At 39.2% G+C, this 22,771-nt stretch overlaps 1 protein-coding gene across 1 annotated transcript; it reads left to right on the top strand.

Moving 5' to 3' along the window:
* Window positions 1–802: 802 nt before the first annotated feature.
* Window positions 803–22,669, top strand: LOC306833431 (dihydropyridine-sensitive L-type skeletal muscle calcium channel subunit alpha-1-like). Its single transcript, XM_079358679.1, has 45 exons — window positions 803–1,285; window positions 2,673–2,778; window positions 6,838–6,977; window positions 7,189–7,322; window positions 7,427–7,579; window positions 7,718–7,923; window positions 8,025–8,128; window positions 8,242–8,387; window positions 8,644–8,725; window positions 8,826–8,986; window positions 9,070–9,295; window positions 9,394–9,601; window positions 9,697–9,817; window positions 10,355–10,469; window positions 10,558–10,657; window positions 10,764–10,833; window positions 11,227–11,359; window positions 11,497–11,626; window positions 11,716–11,775; window positions 12,131–12,237; window positions 12,348–12,435; window positions 12,867–12,974; window positions 13,057–13,109; window positions 13,203–13,349; window positions 13,610–13,811; window positions 13,942–14,100; window positions 15,379–15,489; window positions 15,572–15,655; window positions 16,328–16,375; window positions 16,873–16,899; window positions 16,991–17,116; window positions 17,199–17,264; window positions 17,384–17,475; window positions 17,561–17,720; window positions 17,811–17,938; window positions 18,020–18,116; window positions 18,594–18,696; window positions 18,813–18,914; window positions 19,006–19,139; window positions 19,412–19,537; window positions 19,903–20,108; window positions 20,215–20,279; window positions 20,419–20,465; window positions 20,557–20,631; window positions 21,223–22,669. Exons 1-45 carry the CDS (start codon window positions 1,101–1,103, stop codon window positions 21,523–21,525), a joined length of 5,544 nt encoding a protein of 1,847 aa, XP_079214805.1. The 5' UTR covers window positions 803–1,100; the 3' UTR covers window positions 21,526–22,669.
* Window positions 22,670–22,771: the final 102 nt, after the last annotated feature.

Raw genomic sequence — 22,771 nt, 5'->3', positions numbered from 1 at the left:
ATGTTGGTTGTTAGAGAAGATACTGCTACTGATAATTGCCACTAGTGGGCGACAGAGTACACAACATTCATGCTAAAAAAAATCACTTTTAACTCATGTACATATGTGTTTACTACATTTCCCCCTTACTTTACTAAAGATATGTGTATGCTTAGTATATTTTAAGAGTTTGTTCATTTGTTTTCATATAATTTAAGTTTTATCCTGATGGCAAATAACAATCCTGCTCTGGACATTTGTTTTCCTTTTTAACGGTTACTCAACATGCCATCCTCTTCAGGAAGATTACAATCCTCTGACCATATTTAGCCCATGCATTCAAAAATAATGGTGTTAAAGTTCTTAATTTAGGTCTATGATTTATGTCTGATATAACAGAATATATAATTTATATAACATAGATTATGTTATACATGTTAAATATGAGGTGTAAAGGTGTTACTAGTACAAAACCCAGATCTTGATTCCTTGAAAGAAAATTACACAGAGACATTACCAACTCCAGAGATCTGAGGCAGTAACCTCAATGTGTTTAACTTTTTCTCCTCTCTGCTCACAGTTTCTTCTCAGTTTAGGGTTCAACAGTCTAAAGCAGCTCAGTTTGTTTTGATTCATGAGGTTCAAGAGGCTTCTGTTGATATTCTACAGCACGACCCCCCAAACTCTGTCTGTCCCCTTATGCTCCACTGCAGTCCTGCACGAACACCCACCAATGATCCCACTTCTCCAATCAGCCCCCCACCCAGACCCCTTTAACCATCCCCAAGCATGGCCCGTATTGGTTCACAGTCTAAATTTAAACTACAGCAGGGCCAACTGCTCCTCCAGCCTCTCTGGGCTCCTGTTATTTTTCTCTGCACAGGGGGCTTTTTCTGTCAGAGGCCTTCTGCCAGGAGGAGAGGCCTGTGGCTCTGTGAGAGACAGAGCAAGTCTGAGGAAGAGGAGAACAGGAGTAAGGGGGCGGCGGGGGGAGCGCACACAGGATCTTTAACCCAGGTGCCTTCACAACGAGGAGTTACACAGGGCCTGAGTTTGGGATTATACAGTAAGAAGATTCACCTGTAGAGGACTGGGAGCTTGTCTCAGGTTTAGGCAAAAAGATGGCGGCCAACGCAGAGGCGGCCAAGCCGGTCATCATGAATGAAGAGGAGTTGAAGAGGAAGCAGAGAGAGAAGCTGAAGAAGCTGCAGGCCACAGGGGGAAACCCTCGACCAGCCAGATCCCTTTTCTTCTTTACCCTCAAAAATCCCTTTCGCAAGGCCTGCATCAACATTGTGGAGTGGAAGTATCCTTTTTATTTCATACAAACCTACCAAACTTTAAACACACTGCAACCACTTCTATGTTTATTATACATGGTAGACAGTGGTTTGATAGTATGCCCTTAAGACTAAAGCATACTGATGGTATTAAACAGTTATCTCTGTAAAAACAGTGACAGCTAGGTTACACAGTCATTAGATGTCTGCAGGCCATGGAATTATTAGTCAGAGTTCACCTGTGTTAAGCATGCCAAAGCTAAGTCTCTTTCAAATCTGTGTTAAGGCGATCTCTGAAGTGTTAAGACTTTTGTCATGCATTTGGCAGCTCTGTGTGAAAGTCAAGTTTGTATCATTTGTATTTTCACCTCAAGAGCTTCTTGACCTGATCTGGCAGTCTGAAACATTTAATAAAGCGCTGTCCTTGTGTGTTGATAGCTGACAGCGCTTTTTGTGTGGAAATAGTGGCTTTGAAATGCTAGCACTTACTAAGGCTTGTCACATGGACACAAGGCTAAAAGCATTTTCCACGTAGAGAGATGCTATATGTTTAAAAGTGTTTTTTCTGCTCGAACTTAACCTAAGCATATTTTGAAACTCAAACAGAGTGTAAGAAAGTATAGCAATACAGTTACAAAAGGCTTTTCTTCAAATAAGACTGAACAGGGTTAAAAAGTCAATGTGTTTTTTAACAGTAGGCTATTGAGTAAACTGACATTTTTATCGAGCCATTTCAATGAACTTTGTCCCCATTTGTTCATAGCTATAGCTCCATACCTACCTTATTCACTGAAGCTGTTTAATCACAATTCTATAGATCATTAGTGCTGAAATAACAAAAAAATAACTTAAATAAAAATGAAATCTCCTGTTGTATCTAAAAAAATCTATAATCTTTTACAGATCATGAAACAAATAAATAAATATCTCATAGAATACCTATACAGATATATTTCTCCTGACGAATAGTCAGTGTTTAATGGTTTGGTCATATTCTTGGGATCTGCAGCTGTTTCACAGCGTCACAGTGAGACATGATGCTGACCTGGCAGGGGAATTCTCAAAGAGAGCCCCCTATGGGGGAGAATGAAGTATCACAGCTGACAAGATAACATTTGCTGGGACTGCTTTGCCTGCTACCCAACTGCTGCTATAGGGATGATGTTTCAGGCAGCATTTAGGGACACTGATCAATGTCAGCAGATTTGTAGGCCTAGAGATGTTTATTTCATTTATTCTGTAAATTAGTTTCACTACAGAACACCTAACAGAAATTATAAAAAAGAATATTTGTCTCTTATGTGTTGCTAAAATTAATTGATATATTACTTTCGTTACAATTTTATGTTTCTCTGTTGGCATTCCTGTATTCCAGCCTCTCCTGTTGTTATTATTCTGAGTTTCCCCATTAAGGACCTTTGAGATCATCATTTTATTGACCATCTTTGCAAACTGTGTGGCCCTGGCTGTGTTCCTGCCCATGCCTGAAGAAGACAGTAATAACACAAACACAAACTTGGTGAGTCTGAGCATAGACACAAACCTTTTCTTTGTTCAATGACTCTGGTCTATGAGATGATTTGGTCTGATTGGTGAAAATAGAACTGATGTGTTTGCCACACAAAGTTCATTATTTTGTTGAGTATTGTATCATGAACAGTCGATGACTTCAGCTGCTCAACCATTTGATGCTTCATCGCTGAGACTTTCAGCTGGTCACTGGTCGGCGTGCCAAGCCCTTTTAAATGCTTCAAGACTCAACTCAGTTCTTTATCTGGCGTGCCATTTACGTCGGCAATGGAACACGCCATCAAATGAATGCACTTTAGCTTTATTAACTTACCCTTACTGTTCCATTGTTTCTGATCATTCTGTGACTATAAACAGGTACTGCCTTTATGCAGTCTACTGCAGTGTACAGATATGTTGTAGCCTTATGCTACTATTTATGTTGTGGTATCATGTCCAAAAAATGGGTTGCTTACCAACTAAGTGTTGTTTACAAATCCATTTGATTATTTAATGTGCTTTTTTTGTTGCTCATCTGAGAAACATTATTATGAATGAGAAATGGTGGTGGGAAAAGGAAATACCTTTACAATTAATCTCCAAAATGAAAAAGTGAATTCTCAAAAAATCAGAACAGTATTGATATTAATAAATTAATGTATGACTTTTGAAAAACCTAATCAATTGTTTGAAATGCACATCCAATTCAATTGATACTTTGTGCCATCTGGTATAATTTACCCCTTCAACCCTTTAAGACTGACTGGTATTTGGTATGTTTAATAAAAGATATGATCAAATTTACCCTTCCATATTCTCAATTTATGGCTATTTTTTACGTCTTAAAAACATACGATATGAAACTTTATTAAGTAAAGTTTATTTATGTAGCACTTTTCATAGACAAAAGTCACAAAGTGCTTTACAAGAAAACAACGTACAGAAAATAAAAATAAAGACGATAATAGTAAAGGAATACAGTAAATTAAAAAGACATGGGATCATCACCCAAATGACTAAACAGGTGTTTCTGAAACTGATTTTTGAAATAATTAACAGATTTTGCAGAAAGCAAAGTCAGAGCAGATCGTTCTAAAGTTTGGGAGCTACGGACTGGAAATCCCTAGCAGCACAGTATTTTAGTTGAGTACAGACAGAGAGCAACTGTAGTGTGTTTGAACTTGAGGCAGGTTGCCTAATACGGTTGAAAGATTTCAGCCAGATAATATGGAGACTAACTGTGATGTGTAAGTGAGAATCTTATATGGATTCTAAATGTAACCGAAAGCTAGTGAAGGGATCTTGGACAGAAGTGATGAGGGATCATTCATACGACCTTGTGTAAGAACTCTGGCTGCAGCAGTCTGCGCTGACTGCAGGCGACTAAAGGGGGACATACTGAGTGAGGTGTAGAGTGAATTATAGTAATCAATGTAGGATCAAATTAAAGCATGTGTTAGCATCTTAAATAAAGAGTGGAAACTATTTTTTAGATGGAAAATACATTGGTGTGCTGCTAAACAAAAATAAATTATTAAAAATAACTACAATACACAGGCTAGACTAACTTATTCTGGGGTAACAATTAAAACAACCGTTCTCTTTGACACTGAGCTGCAATAACTGACAGTCATCCAGTACTTTATAATGTTTATGCGGTTCGGAGCGTAGAACACACTGAGGCTTCACTTGACTTAAATGTGGAGAAGAGTTGCCAATTATCTGTGTATATGATGTGCTATATTTAAACTGGCAAACGGGCTGCAGATAGAGAAAAGGGGCTGCAAAGGGAGAAAAGCAACGGTCCCAGGATTGAGCCCTGTGGTGCCCCACATGACAGTGGAGAGTCATCAGAGACATCAATACATACTGATAATGTTCTTTCAGCAAGATACAATTAAATCCAATATATTGTTGAATGCCCAACCAATCACAAAGCATCTACATTGAAGAAATGACATTTTATTATATAAAATTACTCTTGCATGGTGGGCTAACAAAAATACAAAGCTTTAGAGAGATAAATGCACTATTTTTATTTAGATGGATACACTTACAGCAACTTACTCTTTCTTGGAAATACGTCAATTACATAAGCCAAATTGAGCACATATGCTGTTTTTAACAGGTAATAGTTATAAACACATCTTCAAAACAGTTGAGTAACCAATGGCATATGTTGGCCCTTACCTGCTGCTGATGTGTTTCCATGTGTTATTATATTTCATCTGCTCGGTGTATGTGGATTGTGTGATATAAGTTGGAAATTGAAGCCATAGATACATGTTTGCTCTTGCACAGTGTACACATCTTTCACATGTCTGGATGTTTGTTGTTGTATTGACCCTGGGGTTATGGTATTGAGGTGGCTGGTTATGATAGACATGATATGTGGATCATGTCTCAGGAGGCCTGCTGCCAGCTGAAATGTCAAATATCACACCTATCACTTTCTTTTCACTATTGAGTCAATAACCTCCACATATGACTAATCAATGTTGTTGTTATCCAACTTATTGCCCAGCACTGTGGAGAATTACATGAAGTATTTACTTATTTGAACCTGAAGCTGACCCCATCTCTTTAATATCTTTGGTCTGGCTCACTCACCAACCCCCTCAAAGATCTTTCTTACTTTTCACTAAGCCATTCCTCAGAAGTGAGGGATGTAAGAAGAGCTGGTAGACTTCAGCTCCATGTTGCTGTTAGAAGTAGGTCGACCCAGGCAGCCTTTCCACATCGACGCAGGGGGATACTGTAAATACACAAAGTAGTCTCATGTAACCATATACAGATTTAGAAGAGTGATAGTAAAACCTTTTGCTGATTTATTTCTGTATTTATTGTTTGATTTAAAGCCACATCTTAGGTTTATCTAATTGCTTATGTATGAAAGCTTTGCTTTGAAGGTTCTCATGATTTGGGACTTGAGGATTGCTGCTCGATGATTTAGCCAATATTATTTTGATTTTTTTTAAAGGATATTTAATTTACAGTATCCTGTACTTACAGGTAACTCTCTAATTTTGAGGCAACAAAAGTCAGGTCTGGATTCCCTTAGAGCTATAAAATACTTTTGACTCATTAGAGCTTCTTTTTTCATACACGTTTTATTAGGATAAGAAATGAGGATCAACAGAAGGCCAAATCAATCTATGATGGTAGGCTGACCTGCTGTACGGTGTATAGAAATATGTGCAACAGGTATTTTGATGGCTACATTTAAAAAAATAACTTAGACATAAATTGTCTATAGAAAATATCATATATATATTATTATAGGGAAATTTGGTTTTATAGATTAAGTACTCCTGTTTGATGAAATTTCTTCATTTCCTTTTTTTTTTACTGAACTTTTTAAAATTGTTATTTGTTGGATACTCATCATGGTTGAGCGGCATACTTGCTGGATAATTGGACAACCCAGTTATACTATGCTACAGTTTTATTTACCTATTTGCATGGTTTGTGTTTTTACAAAATATATGTTTATGCTGCTCATTGCGCTCTGAAAAAAGACATTTATTCTAATATGACTCTTACCTGGTTTCATAAATAAAGGGTATAAACTAACAGACAGAAATGATGGCCTTACTTGTAAGCATCATCTTTTGGTCCTCAGAGGCAGTTACTATTAAGGAAGCCTTGCTCTGTTTTGTAAATGGTAAACAGGCTTGAACTTGTATAGCCCCTTTTTAATCCTCTACTCAAAGCTTTTTTAAGTCCATGTACTAATCACACCACATTCACACACACTGATGGCAGAGACTTCTATGTAAAGTGTCTAGCCATCTACAATAGCAGTAAACCATGCATATATGCATACATCACGGGAGCAATTTGGGGTTCAATTACTCGTCCAATGACTGTTTGACATGTTGTTGCAGGAGCTGGGTGTCGAACCCCCAATTCACATGATAACTTCCCAAAGCTAATAACACTGTCTAACAACTTTAAAACTATTATTGATTCTCCCACGTTTAATCATAAACTCCAGGCATTCCAAATGTTACCCGAAAATTGACCATGATACATTTTATCTTTCTGGTTTGTGTTTGTCTTGCTTCAGGAGAGTTTGGAGTACATCTTCCTCATCATATTCACGTTAGAGTGCTTTCTGAAGATTGTGGCTTATGGGCTTGTGTTCCATGAAGGCGCTTATTTACGGAACTGTTGGAACATATTGGACTTTGTCATTGTCTTCATGGGGTAAGATGAGCTCTTAGCTACAGGTGGACACCTCTACTAGCAAAGGGCACTTGTACAACATTTAAGACATTGTAATTGACATTTAAATGTGTTAAAAATGATATATCTTATGGTGATATCAAATTTGCAGTATTGTAATTCCAGGTACTTATTTTGTAACAGTCCTTTTGTGGTTGTAAGGACTCACATTGTTATTATTATTTTCCTGCAGACTCTTCACTTTTGCCTTGGATACCATAAACAAGATAGCAGGTGTGCCGATGGAAAAGGGTGGAGGGTTTGACATGAAGGCACTGAGAGCTTTCAGAGTGCTGCGGCCCTTGCGTCTAGTCTCTGGAGTTCCAAGTAAGAGGCTTTACCTGTTACCTGAAAACACTGCCGAAAAGCTCTTAAGACATGACAAACATTTTGACGTGTTTCAATGTGTTGCTTTTACTGTTAAAATTCAGGCCTGCAGGTGGTGATGAACTCCATCCTCAAAGCAATGCTGCCTTTGCTGCACATCGCCCTGTTGGTCTTCTTACTTGTCACCATCTATGCCATTATGGGACTGGAGCTCTTCAAGTGCAAAATGCACAAGACCTGCTATTACACCAGCACAAGTATGTATAAAAGTCACAATCAAACTCTTGTAAGTTAGCTTTTATTTGTTGTTTTTATACTCTTTTGGATACATTTGCAGGTATAATCTCCCAAACCTACATTTAAAATAAATATTGTTTCTTCTCTTTTCCCTGTAGATATCTATGCCACTGCAGAACTTGAGTTGCCTGCACCCTGCGCACAGGCTGGTAACGGGCGCCGCTGCGCTATCAATGGCTCAGAGTGTCGGCCAGGATGGGAAGGTCCAAACAACGGCATCACCCACTTCGATAACATTGGCTTTGCCATGCTGACGGTGTACCAGTGTATCACCATGGAGGGATGGACCAAAGTGCTCTACTGGGTCAGTGTCTGCATTCACATCATCTCAGTCGTTTGTCTGTTCCAATGAAGGGGGCATTGGCTGAATACATTACTTGTGGCTGACCTGGAGTTGTCCTTCAGGTGAATGATGCCGTAGGAAACGAATGGCCCTGGGTCTACTTTGTTCCCCTCATTCTGGTGGGTTCCTTCTTTGTGCTCAATCTGGTTCTGGGTGTGCTCAGTGGGTAAGACAGCTATTATCTTCAATCATTTTCTACTGCCTTCATCTTGCCTTTTTAGATGGACTGATAAAAGTGATCACATCTTCTGTTACACTTATCCTTCGCTTTCCATTCAGAGAGTTTACCAAAGAGCGAGAGAAGGCGAGGTCACGAGGAGAGTATCAGAAGTTGCGAGAGACTCAGCAGTTGGATGAAGACGTGCATGGCTACATGGAATGGATCACTCATGCTGAAGTCCTAGATGCAGACAGAGAGGGCAAAGGTCAGCACTAAGAAATAAATGTTCTTACTTCCGGGCGCTGAGAGTCGGCAGCCTGTTGCAGCAGCTCCGACTCTCTTTCTTTGGAATTGTATTTATGTTACTATTTTATTCGGTTTTTGACTTTTTTTGATTCTGTACTGCTGCTGCTGAAACACCCGAATTTCCCCATCGGGGATCAATAAAGATTTGAGCTTATCTTATCTTTTGTGATGATACGAATATATTACATAAATTACATCTTTCATTCTTTCTTAAGGACTCCTTCCGTTAACCAGTGGTGATTCTGACACAGACAGCCTGTATGACATGGAAGGCAAGAGTCGAATTGTCTACTATTAGTAAGTCTGCATTTTTGTACTTTTTTGTTAATTTTAACTTTCCATATTTAGATCATATTAGCACAGGAAACCATGGTTGTTTTTATGTTTCTGTGTTCAGCCGCCTGGCCCGTCGCTGGAACCGGTTCTTTAGGATGAAGTGCCTGGTGTATGTGAAAACAAAGAGCTTTTATTGGTTGGTGATGTTCCTTGTCTTCCTTAACACCCTGACCATTGCAACGGAGTTCCACCACCAGCCTCAGTCGCTCACTTCCCTACAAGGTTGGTGATTGTATACATGTTTTAAATATATTTTTCTACATAGATTGTCATCCTTTTGTTTCTCCTTTCTCTTATCTCAATAGATGTGGCGAGTCGTGTGCTGCTGGTGTTGTTTGTCATAGAGATGTTCGTGAAGATGTACGCTCTCGGCCCTAGAGCATATTTCATGTCCCTGTTTAACCGCTTTGACTTTTTTGTGGTGCTCTGCGGTATCCTGGAGATGATCATGTTTTCGGCAGGAGCTGTAGCACCCCTGGGTTTCTCTGTGCTCAGGTGTATCAGACTGCTGAGGATCTTTAAAGTCACAAAGTAAGAACATGTCCTACTCAAAGGGTCATGTGTAATTGAATTAGTTTTAGTGTAATTTCATGTCATTTAACCCTTCTCTTCTTCCATATGTTTTGCAGGTACTGGACTTCTCTAAGTAATTTCGTGGCCTCTCTCCTCAACTCTGTACGCTCCATCGCCTCCTTGCTCCTTCTTCTCTTCCTCTTCATCGTCATTTTCTCACTCCTGGGCATGCAGGTGTTTGGAGGGAAATTTAACTTCAGCGACCACAGACCCAGGCGCAGCAACTTTGACAACTTCCCTCAGGCTCTAATCAGCGTGTTTCAGGTGAGACGAGGCACAGTTTCATATCGGCTCTGTACCCATTATGTAATTTAAATGAATTGTTCTTTTCTTTTTTTCACATGTGAACTATCTCTCAGGTCCTCACAGGAGAAGACTGGACCAGCATCATGTATAATGGTATTATGGCCTATGGAGGGCCTGTGATCCCAGGGATCTTAGTTGCCATCTACTTTATCATCCTGTTTGTTTGTGGAAACTGTATCCTTCAAACTACATATGTCTAAAAGCACATAATCAAAAACCTGTTTACAGTAATCCTACTGACTCAGTGAAGCTGAAATTTGGCACAAATCTGCTCTCAGCATAATATTACATCATGTTCAAACACGCTGATGTTAAATAAGCAAAACACATTTTTTCTATATTTAAAAATGTAGTGTAGCACCTTTGCAATTTCTACTTAAATTATATCAGTTCCTTTCATAAACCAAAGCATTCAACATAAACATCTGTACAAGATTCCAATGTGACACACAATAGGTATTACTTAAATTATAGCAAAAGTAAATGGTGGGACTCGAGGAAAAGTCAGAGGAGTATTTTGAAAAAAGTAATGTGATTACAAAATTGAACTACAATGGTCTGTCCCAAACTGGTGGACGATCTGATTGACTGACTAACAGGCCAACACTTTCATTCCTTTATTGATACTGTTAAGCATGGCTACATATTGCAATTGCAACTAGCAATACAACTACAAATCAAGTTTTTTTTTGTCCTGAGCTCAAATATCAGATATCCTTCTCAATGTCTTCTTGGCCATCGCTGTGGACAACCTGGCAGAAGCTGAAAGTCTGACTTCAGCTCAGAAAGAAAAGGCAGAGGAGAAAATGAAGAAAAAACTACTGAGGTGAATTCAACAATATGCAATTCTTTCCAAGTTAAAATATCTGCTCTGTCTTGTGATAGCTAAGCTTTTCTTTTATTGTATCTTCCAGGTCCAAAATGCCTGAAAAGACTGACGAGGAGCGAGAGAGGATAGCTAAGAAACTGGCAGAGCAGCGAGCCAAAATGGAGGGCATGCCCACCACAGCCAAGGTCAGCGCTTTCTCCGGTATCACACCACATATTTACTATTGGCCATTATAAACTATTCATGGGCATAATTTGCTCTCATACATACATCTTCATGTTGTTTTTTCAGCTCAAAATTGACGAGTTTGAATCCAATGTTAATGAGGTGAAGGATCCATTCCCACCTGATGACTTCCCAGGTAAAATGTCTTTTACTTCATCCCCTACTCTTAATCTCTGACATTACTCAGCAATAAAGTTGTGCAGAAAGAGGTCACTGATTACAGGGATTTCATTTTCATCAAAGCAGCTGCCAGCCAGTTCTGCTGTCCTGGATATGTTACAGTATAAGTATAGTAACCCTCCATTATTATTAGACCCATGAGCTGAGTTTACTGCAGACTCTAAAGTTAGGCTGTTTTCACACTACTCCTGTCACAACCATATAAAGTCTACAAAGAGATGAACTAAAGAGAGTTTTCTTAAGGATTTTATTTTGCTGTTTTTTTCCTGCTCTGTAATGCTGTAATGTGGCCATAACATATTGGTCATTTCACTAAAGTATGTTTGGTTTATTTTATCCCACATGGTAGGTGATGATGAAGAGGAAGAGCCTGAAATACCCCTCAGCCCTCGGCCTCGACCGATGGCCGACCTGCAGCTAAAGGAGGAAGCTGTTCCATTGCCTGAAGCCAGCTCCTTCTTCATTTTTGGCCCTCAGAACAAGTAGAAACCCGACATACTGACCTTTGAATTATAGATGTCAGAGGATTTAATAACATGTCTGCATTCTCATATGGAACATGCAGCACATAGTGAACTAAGTTTTGACTGCAGCTTTTTACTTATTCACTGGTGTCTAGGTTCCGTAAATTGTGCTACAAGATCATCAACGCCTCCTCCTTCACCAACTTAATCTTGCTGTTCATTCTCCTCTCCTCAATTTCCCTGGCAGCTGAGGACCCCATCGACCCCAAGTCCTACAGAAACCAGGTGACTGTCAGGTCTACCACTACACATATAACATGAACTCTTTAAAGACTGGAAATATTTGACATGAATGTTCTGTGCTTTTCCTCCAGATCTTGGCCTACGCTGACATTGTCTTCACAACTGTCTTCACTATTGAGATTGTGCTTAAGGTACATTTGTTGTATCAAGCACCTGAGTGTGATGGTTCTGCAAAGGGCCACACTAAATAAAAATCATGGTTTATTTTTTATATGTTTAACATGATACCTTAGTGCCAGAGATGATAGTAAACTAAAAACACAAGTATTTGTGTCACATATCAATAGAATTCTCCCCAATAATGTAATGAATTACATTATAGTTTTATTATCCAATAAAAGTTGATGGTTTCAGTGGTTTCAGACATTTTTATACAAATTATTTTCTCAATTCGCTGTATTATTAATCCATTTGAAATGTTTTATTTGCACACAAATAACCTTGGTTCAGTATTCTGAGTATGACTCCGATGTATCTGACTGACAGATGACGGTGTACGGTGCCTTCATGCACGAGGGCTCCTTCTGCCGTAACTCCTTCAACATCCTGGATCTGATTGTTGTTACTGTGTCACTGCTTTCTATGGGGATGGAGTGAGTAATATCAGAAGGCCTTACTGGATATAGAAAATATTTTTCCCTATGTTACAAATTCAAGTATTTACAAGAAAGGATGTCATAACCTTTTTGTCATGTGTTTGCAGGTCCAGTGCAATTTCTGTGGTGAAGATTCTCAGGGTGCTGAGGGTGCTGAGGCCTCTCAGGGCTATCAACAGAGCCAAGGGGTTAAAGGTACAACACACACATAGATAACATTATAATCATTCATTTTTAGTAGATGTCTATGTTTTATAGTATGGAAGAAATAATCAGATCCTTTACTCTATTAAAAACTATCAATGCAATCATATGTGTGGAATAATTCTGAAACCAAAACAAGCATTGCCTAGTCATAGTCTTTTTCTTTTTGTTGTAGTTGTAAATGGTCACTTGCAAAAAAGTTGAAACCCACTGGGATTTTAATCACTGAAGCTGGTCAAATATTTCTTAATGTAAGATATCAATCTGAAATCTGTAGTTATTTTTGCTGTTCAATATATGTAGTTTAGTTTAAATTACAGAACTCCCTGACAAAATACAGTAGAGTCAAGCCCTAAATATTGTAATATTGAAGTTAACTTTGTTTTCATTATTATTCATATCATTGTTGTCTTTAATAACAGCATGTGGTCCAGTGCGTGTTTGTGGCTATCAAAACCATCGGTAATATCGTCCTGGTCACCATGTTGCTCAACTTCATGTTTGCCTGTATAGGAGTGCAACTCTTCAAGGTAAGTTTTAACCCATTTTTCATTTTGAGGCATCTGCTGCTACTGAATGAAACATGTCAACAAATAATCCTTTTTCTCCTAGGGGAAATTCTACAGCTGTACAGACCCGTCCAAAATGACTGCAGAGGAATGCCAGTAAGGCAAACATCTTTAACACATTAAAGACTTTTTTAATCTATAAAAAAAATTATAATGCTACTGTGACTGAGTAACGGTGTCTGCTCTCAGGGGGATGTTCTGGAAGCACATGGATAATTCCCTTCAAGATACTGTGTTGGCTAAGAGAGAGTGGATCAACAGTGACTTCAACTTTGACAATGTTCTGTACGGCATGTTGGCTCTCTTCACTGTTTCCACTTTTGAAGGCTGGCCAAAGTAAGAACCGCATCAATTTGATTCCAGAAATTAAATTTGTTGATTTTTTTGCTGTGATAGAGGAAAATTAAAGATGACCTTTTTAAGGGGTTAATGAATTGGGAGTCATTCTATAAAGTTGGACCAGATATAGTGGATGCACTATGTCAAGAGTTGTCCTCTGAACTATACTTTTAATCTATACAAACAAGCCTTTGTTTGTCTCTTATCTTTGCTAAGCTGTCAATTTTCCCCTCCCTCATCATCTTTGTTTGTTCCAGACTGTTATATAGAGCCATTGATTCAGACCAAGAGGATATGGGTCCTGTCTTTAACAACCGTGTGGATGTATCTATCTTCTTCATCGTCTACATCATCCTCATCGCCTTCTTTATGATGAACATCTTTGTTGGCTTCGTTATTGTCACATTCCAGCAGCAGGGTGAGCAGGAGTATAAGAACTGCGAGCTGGACAAGAACCAGGTACGCCAAGAAAGTCAGATGTGACTTTAGGACAGCGTGTGAATCTAAACCCTCTGAGTACATTAAGAATACTTAAGTTTAGAAAGAGTTAGTGTTTTGCTTTTACCCCACATTCTGTCTTCTTCCTCAGCGTCAATGTGTGCAGTATGCCCTGAAGGCTCGGCCTCTAAGGTGTTACATTCCCAAAAACCCCACACAGTACAAAGTCTGGTACATCGTCACCTCCTGCTACTTTGAGTACCTCATGTTCTTCCTAATTATGCTCAACACACTGTGTCTGGGCATGCAGGTAGGTGAATGAATGTCATCTTACAATCTAATATCATAGAGATTGTATCACAACTTCTGACTGACAATATTCATTTTCCTTAGAGGAAGACTTAGTGATCGTTTCAGAATTAAGTTAATGAGAAACTTTGATAACAGTTTTTAGAATTTGAGACATTTTGACTTTCCAGCAACATCCCAAGCTAATTAATTTTTTAGGGGGATTTGCATTAATGCAGAGTGCCCTGCATAAAGTAAGTTTTTGTAAGTTCATTTACTAAATCTTATTTGCATAGAATTATGGTTATGTAACTCTGCTAAAAAAAAAAAAAGGTCCAGAAGATTTGTTGAGAGTGAGGAGATCAGTAAGAACATAAAATCATTCATTAGTATAAAATCGTAATTAAGGAGCTTTTATTACTACTGACAAGAGCGTCTTACTATGGAAATAACTGCAAATGTGTTTAAAACAAAAAAAGATAAGACCTTAATAAGCCAAATATAGTCATTTAAAAAGGCCCAGAATAGCTGAAAGTTTCTTATTATGAGTGTTGAATAAGCAGTAATTTGACATGATCAGTTGAATCATTTGTTATATACTGCTTGGAATCACCCTTCTTTAATCTCATGACACTATGCATCAAAAGGATGTGTAGACTATACTTCCTAAAGACCATTCTCTGATTTAAAAAAAAAATACTCCAGCAATATTTGTTAGTTCTATATATTGTTGGAAAAAGCGATGACGTAAAAATACACACCCAACCCTTGTAATTGATTATCTCTGATTTATCACAAATTTTAATAAATTTTTCTGTGTGTTTTTTTTTTTTTAATTGAGTATTAAACTTAACATATTATGCTAAATTCACCATGTCCCAAGCCTGACTACAAACCATCACTTTGTGTCCATCTTCTCCACATGTTGCCTGCTCCACTTATCAGAAAATATGTCCTAAAACAGGCCGTTTAGAGATGTTCCCTTTGTGAAATTACAAATGGCAGTAACAACTCCCCTAGGTGGATGACACTCCTAAAGCTACAGTAGGTGTTTGTTCTGAAAAAGAGGGGTTTATAGACATGAATAAAAAATACAAGATCAGAGTGGATATTTGGCAAGAAATGTCACAGACAGAGGGGACCTCTAGTTAGTTCACTTTTTTCAGTAATAATATATATAATATGTGACCTTTAAATGTAGTATCTTTTCTAAAAAAAACAAAAAACACTTTAGTTAAAAATCTGAGGATGTAATTTTCAACATATGTTTAGCTGAATATCTGCTTCCTACTTCAAACAGCATTGCAACCAGTCCCACCATGTGAGCAAGCTGTCAACTATGCTGAACTTGATCTTCACCGTCCTCTTTACTGTCGAGATGTTACTGAAGCTGATGGCCTTCAAAGCGAGGGTAAAAAAAAAGTCTGTTTTTAAATCAATATATAACAATCCTCCTAGTGTTTATCTAAGCAACACTTTACCTCTCTGTGCAGGGCTACTTTGGGGACCCCTGGAACGTCTTTGACTTTGTTATCGTCATAGGCAGCGTTGTTGACGTCATCCTGACTGAAGTCGATGTGAGTACATACAATAACACATTGTTTTCTTTAGATCTATTCCAAATAATTTTATGGATATCACATTTTTATTGCAGAGCAATGCTATTGCATTGAGCTATACATGAAAGTCTCTTGTGTGGTCTTAACGACACAAGATAGAGGAGTAATATGAAGACTTAATGTATTGATTTATTGCTCTGATCCAGAGGAATGAAATTGTGGCCCAACATCTGATTGGTGTCAGCACATCTGGCTTACAGGAGATGGGCAGTTGGCCAATCACATCCTGCACTGCAGAGGAACTTGAAGATCATTTTCATCAGAAAACCCCCCAAAACCTCCACCGTGTCCACAGTTTATGTACTTCAACATTATTGAGTTATCTTGTTTTCTTTGTGTTGTATGACCACACTGTTAATTAATTAATTGGGGTTCCCTATTATTTGTTAGTACCACACAAACATATCTTTCTATCCATTCATATATTCTTCTGCTATAATTGCACTGTGTTGTCCTCACATTTTCATCCACAAGTACAAGCTCTTTGCAAATTCACTTCACTTCATCTTGCAAATTCTTCCTCTTTTTTGCTTCCCCTTCCTCCTGTGACTCCCTCCCTCTCTCTCTCTCTCTCTCTCCCTTCCCTGTGACCTCCACGCACCTCACTGCTCATGTGTCTACTCTCCACAGACTGCCCTGGCCTCCAGTGGAGGACTGTACTGTCTCCATGGCTGTGCTGTAAATATCTGATCCACACTGCATTGCACTGCTGCATGAGCGTGGCTGTGTGAGCACTTCACTACCTTCATTACTAAACTGTGTGTGACTCCAACAGCTGGTGAAACATTCTAATAATGAAGAGAAAATGTCAGATCAGGCCCAAAGTTGTCTTGTGTTCTAGTCCGCTTGAATAGTTTATACAAACCTACAACTCAAGCATTAATGGTAGCTTGACTGGCTGAAAACCTCATTAGTTTATACAGTGTGTTTATTTTGCATGAGTGACAAAATTACAGCTGTTCTGTTCTTTCAGCAACGTAGGAGGCTTTTTAACTCATCAAAGGTTGGGAAATATCTGAAACATTAACCTGTCTTTTGGAGTTGCGAGTCACACTATTATAACATTTAACGCTCCATCAGTGCTATGACTGCTACATACTGTATATACCTTGTATTAATGACATAAAGACCTCGATGAAATCTGAACGCAGTTTGTCATTTCTGCTTTCTTGCAGGAGACAAACCCCATGCAAGCAATAGCAGTAAGTTGTACCTTTCCTGCTATTAAATCCAGCCATGTTTATATTTTGCACGTTTCCTTTTCTCAAATCCTCTGTCTCTTTCTGCCTACAGGCCTCCGAAAATGCCTCAGTTTCCATCACCTTCTTCCGACTCTTCCGTGTAATGCGTCTTGTAAAGCTGCTGAACCGTTCGGAGGGCATCCGTAACCTTCTGTGGACCTTCATCAAGTCCTTCCAGGTCTGTCACACTTCCTTCATAATCATAATTTTCACTTTTCTTTTGTTGAACTTATAATGCAATGACCGTTTTGTTTCTGCAGGCTCTCCCTCACGTTGCGTTGCTCATTGTGATGCTGTTCTTTATCTACGCCGTCATTGGGATGCAGGTACTGACAACATTGTGTACACCTGTAGATTTTTAATAGATTTCTGATTTAATTAGCTGAACTTTTCCTGTGTTTGTCATGAAATTAGTATTTCAAATCTGTTTCTTACAACCTATCAGATTTTTGGTAAGGTTGCCTTAGTGGATGGCACTCAAATCAACCGCAACAACAACTTCCAGACATTCCCTCAAGCTGTCCTGATGTTATTCCGGTAAGTCCCTGAGCCAGGCTCTTTGTTAAATAGTTAATTTGTTGAAAAAAACTGAGTAAAATTCATTCTCTGGTCTCTGATCCAGATGTGCCACTGGAGAGGCTTGGCAGGAGGTCATGATGGCATCCATGTATGGGAAGAAGTGTGACCCCAAGTCGGATTTCCTGCCAGGAGAGGAATACACCTGTGGGTCAAACTTTGCTGTCTTCTACTTCCTCAGCTTCTACTGTCTCTGTGCCTTCCTGGTAAATAACAGAAAACATTTCCCTGCATGACTATATGCTGCTTTCTTTCAATACAATATCAACATAGGTATTTTGCCCTTTCCACTTCAGATCCTCAACCTGTTTGTAGCTGTCATCATGGACAACTTTGACTACCTGACTCGTGATTGGTCTCTTCTTGGCCCTCACCATCTGGATGAATTCAAGAAGATCTGGGCTGAATATGACCCCGAAGCCACGTAAGACAACTACATTCATTCATGAGTTTAAGTGCTCTCAGTGCTCACAGGGTGCTTCTTGATGTTTTTATGATTTAACAGGGGAAGAATTAAACATCTGGACGTGGTGACGCTGCTGCGGAGCCTCCAGCCTCCACTAGGTTTTGGCAAGTTCTGTCCTCATCGAGCTGCCTGCAAGGTACATACATACATACATACATACATACATACATACATACATACATACATACATACATACATACATACATACATACATACATACATACATACATACATACATACATACATAACTACCTACCTACCTAACTACCACACACACACACACACACACATAACTACCTACCTACCTACCATACACACACACACACACACACACACACACACACACACATAACTACCTACCTACCTACCATACACACACACACACACACACACACACACACACACACATAACTACCTACCTACCTACCATACACACACACACACACACACACACACACACACACACACACACACACACACACACACACACACACACACACACACACATACATACATACATACATACATACATACAACAACAAGCTTAAATACAATGGACTGCATGCATTATGTCATAATTAGGAAAAGATTTAAACCTGAATCTTGTCTGCAGCGCTTGGTTGGCATGAACATGCCTCTGAACAGCGATGGCACCGTCACATTTAACGCCACCCTGTTTGCTCTGGTCAGGACTGCGCTTAAGATTAAAACAGAAGGTACATCTACATGTCTTACAGTGTCATGGAGAACAGATGAAATTCACTTTACATTTTGCTTCAAGATGATGTTTCTTCTCTAATTCAGTTACATTTGTGTGGATTGTTCATCACAGGTAATTTTGAGCAGGCCAACGAGGAGCTGAGAGCCATCATAAAGCAAATCTGGAAACGCACCAGTATGAAACTGCTGGACCAGGTTATCCCTCCAATAGGAGGTAAGTCTATCAACATAAAGAGAGTCAGTAATATACCACCGTAACAAAGTAATAATACAGTTACTCTTTTCTGGAATACTTATGTTTATAGATGATGAGGTTACTGTGGGGAAGTTTTACTCCACCTTCCTGCTCCAGGATCATTTCCGTAAGTTCTTGAAGCGTCAGGAGGAGTATTATGGCTACCGGCCCTCCAAGAAGAGCGCCACAGGCCCAGAGATCCAGGTCAGCAGTCAATATAGGACCAAAATCATTTCAATACTATAATCTTAAGTTATGTGAATGAATGCATAGTGGTTAGAAATCATTCATATAGTGTACTAGAGGTAAATAAGTCAGAAGCGTACCAAACTGTTACAAAGATATACTTAGCCCTCTAATTATTTTACCTTTTTTTTTAAAGCCAGGAGCAAATTCATCCATCCTTTTCTGTCTCCCCTCAAAAAGTCTTTCTGTACCTTTGTCTTCATATTTCTAAATACTTCATGTTTTTATAGGCGGGCTTGAGGAGTATAGATGAAGAAGTGGCTCCAGAGATGCACCGAGCTATTTCAGGAGACCTTCAGAATGAAGAAGAGATGGAACGAGCGATGGAGGAGGCTGGAGAGGAGGGCATTTACCAGGTGAGAAATGGTGTCTACAGTTTGGCAGTGTTGTGGAATTTTTCCCATTACCAAAGAGTGAAAATAAAGAGTGAGAAGATCTATTCAAAGTACAGAGTGTGAGAAACAGAATAAAGGGAACGAAATGATGGGAAACAAAACACCCAATATGCTGTGCATGTAGTATTCTAAGACATTTCAGATACATTTTATATGACAGATTCTATGAGACCTTCGTAGTACACATGGAGTAAAATTTTCCATAACAGCAGACAAGAATATTAAAAGATAAATGTATGTCTCAGGCTTGTATCTTTGCAGAGTTGGTTTTTAATTTAAGCCAAAAATACAATTCTACTCACATGTGTCTTTCTTTGTAACTCCAGCGTTCACATGGTCTATTTGGTAACCGGGTGGACTCATTCTCCGATGAGCCTGCAAACGCTCAGTCCCAACAGATGACCAACCAGCGGCCCCTCGTGTTCTCTGAGAGCCAGCCCGAGTCTCCACCCAACTCGTCTGCCCTAACACCAACTGAATTCTTCCCCTCAACAGCACCCAAAAACAACACAAACAACAACGCCTTTGCTGAGTGAGCAACTTAAAGACTCTTTATTTCTCTTTTTCAAGCACCATCACTTGACATATTAACTGGTTGAACTGATGACTAATGGGTGACATTGTTTTTTGTCTATCAGATTTTCATTTGACAGAGAGGGCAGTCCATCAGAGTTTTATATTCCCGATGTGGATGAAGAGCCGGGTAAGAAAATCAATAACTGACCCAACAAGCTGAAAAACTCAAATAGAAACTAAGCAATGTTTAGCTGACCTACACTCACTCTGACATCTCTGTTATTTATGGTTGTTCATTATGTTTTTCTTTATTTACACTTGTTTAGAAAACCTGCGCTCCTGGAACTTCACAGTGAAAACAGACAAAACACAGGTAATGTTTTATTAATGCCCGACTCATCCAGAGGAAATGTTAATTAACAGCTTCTATAGAAAGTGTATTGATGCATTTGTTTTGTCTACAGTTCCCCTATGAGCCACACTACGACGAAGGACAGAGTCAGAGCTCCCGTACTGCAGCTGATCAGCTTGTACAGGAGGTGAGTGAGGAGAAATGTATGCCTCCCCACACAGGGAACATTGTGATCCTCATTCGGATTTGGTATCAAAAAATGTTAACATGAATCCCTGATATCCTGTTAGAGAATCACATCTTAATTAAACAGAAAACAAATTTGAGGAACACACAGCACTACCTTTAGCAACAACAACGTCACATGATTTCTGACTAACAAACAACTGGGAAAATTGCATAACAAAACGTTGACTTATTAATGTTTTTGATTGAATCTTGTTAACATGGGGTTATAAGGCTGAAAACCTTGACAGTAGTCAGTACTGTATATTTCTCCTGATCAGTCTCAAGACGGACTGATTCCCGTTTTTTTAATTAGGCTGACCTGCTGTACTTTCTGGATGTTATGTCAGCTGCATGCCTTATTCTGCAGAGTTAAAAAATAATAATAAGACTACACATTGATCATTAACATTTAAAATTTCAGGCATGAACTTGCAGAATAATAGCTGAGCAAACAAGTAGGACTAGTAGCTGTTATTTTATAGCTGAAGCACCACCAAAAATACAAATGTTTGTGGACGTAATCAGACATTCTGGTTGTTTTTTTTCTCAGGCTCTAGTGAAGGGTGGTCTGGCCTCCCTGGCAGAAGATCCAGGCTTTGTCTCAGTAGCTAAGAAAGAGATGGCCGATGCCATGCACACATCCGTTGACAACATGGAGAGCGTAGCTCAGGGCATCCTCGGTGAACGCTCCACCAGCGCCGCTTCTTTCAAGAAAAGACGTCCGATCCCTGTCCCTCCTTCTGCTGCTGCTGTGGCAGTGAAGGCGACAGACGAGCCAGATCCGGCTGTGAGGAGAAAGAGGCGGCCCATCCCCAGGATTCCAGCCGTACACGAGGATGACACCAGGGTTTAGAGGCTTACTTGAGTTTACACAATTATTGTTATTTAAACTTAAAGCAGGTGGCTCCATCTCACCTCACTTTACCAAGCCTGTTACCCTTGAGACAACCTTTATCTCCCAGCCTGGCACTTTAAGGTGGGTTGGTTCAGGTTGAGTGTACTTTCAAGTGTGGTGGAAGAGAGGCGAAACTATTTATTTGATGGTGAAACATCCTATTTAACTAGACGTATCCAAACTAATAAAATCACCAACTTATCTCAGAGCGAACAGAATGACGCACTTCTTTCTTTGTAGCGTTTCTGGGAGTTATTCATTCCATGAGACTTCTGGGAAAACAATGTGAGTGAGCTAAGTGTCTTACTGAAGCCTCACTGATAGAGGTGACTTAATCGACCGACTGAATACAGGGAGCAAGGCTGCTGTATTTGTGCAACTTGGTTTGGCTAATAGTACAGGAGTATGTATGTGTGCATCCAGACCTCAAAAGGTTAAACTGAGTGTTCGGTTTACACTTTAAAAAAACAGATCTGGTTCCACTTAACATGATGCAAGTTTTAGCATTTTGTTTTCAAAGGCAGTGTCCTCTGATCTTTCAACACATGACTGTCAAGTTTTATTATTGAGGTTTAACACGTTTTCTCCTGCCCTCCCCTGTTCCTGGCTTCAGGTGGCATAGGCAGAATTTCAAGAGAAAACATTTTTTAACTTTTTTTTTTGTTGCTTATATTTGTTGAACGACGTGCAGTAGTTGAGCAGTGCATGTGACTTTCCTCAAGGTCACTTTAAGTCGCTCTTTAAAGCTGTTATGTTTTTCGTTACAATTTACATGTCACGCATTTTAGACACAGCTGAACAGTGGATTATAAATCTTCAGCATACCTGGAGTATGATGGATTTTAGTAGCTCACCAGAACTTTTAACATTTATTTCTGATTGCATGGCCACCATTTATTGCACTTTTTTCACGTTTTCGATGGCCTTCAGGAGGACTTGTTTTTACAATATATTTTGGTCCACTCTTTCTTACAAATAAATGTTACAAAGGTTTGGAGATGGATGAAGTGAACTTCAAAGCTCAACCTCTCCACTTCTGGATCTGGCTGATGTCATGCAGATATTTTCAACGTGGCAAAAGAAATAAATTATCCAAACACAAGTCTGTGCTAATGTCCTTTCTGCAAACAAACCAAGGATAAAAAACCACACAACAGAAGAGAGCCCTCTCAAACAAAAAAACCCAACTGAAACAGACAAGTAC

The sequence above is a fragment of the Symphodus melops genome, assembly GCF_947650265.1.
Source record: "Symphodus melops genome assembly, chromosome: 13".
Lineage (NCBI taxonomy): Eukaryota > Metazoa > Chordata > Actinopteri > Labriformes > Labridae > Symphodus > Symphodus melops.
This window is presented reverse-complemented; position numbering and strand designations above follow the sequence as displayed.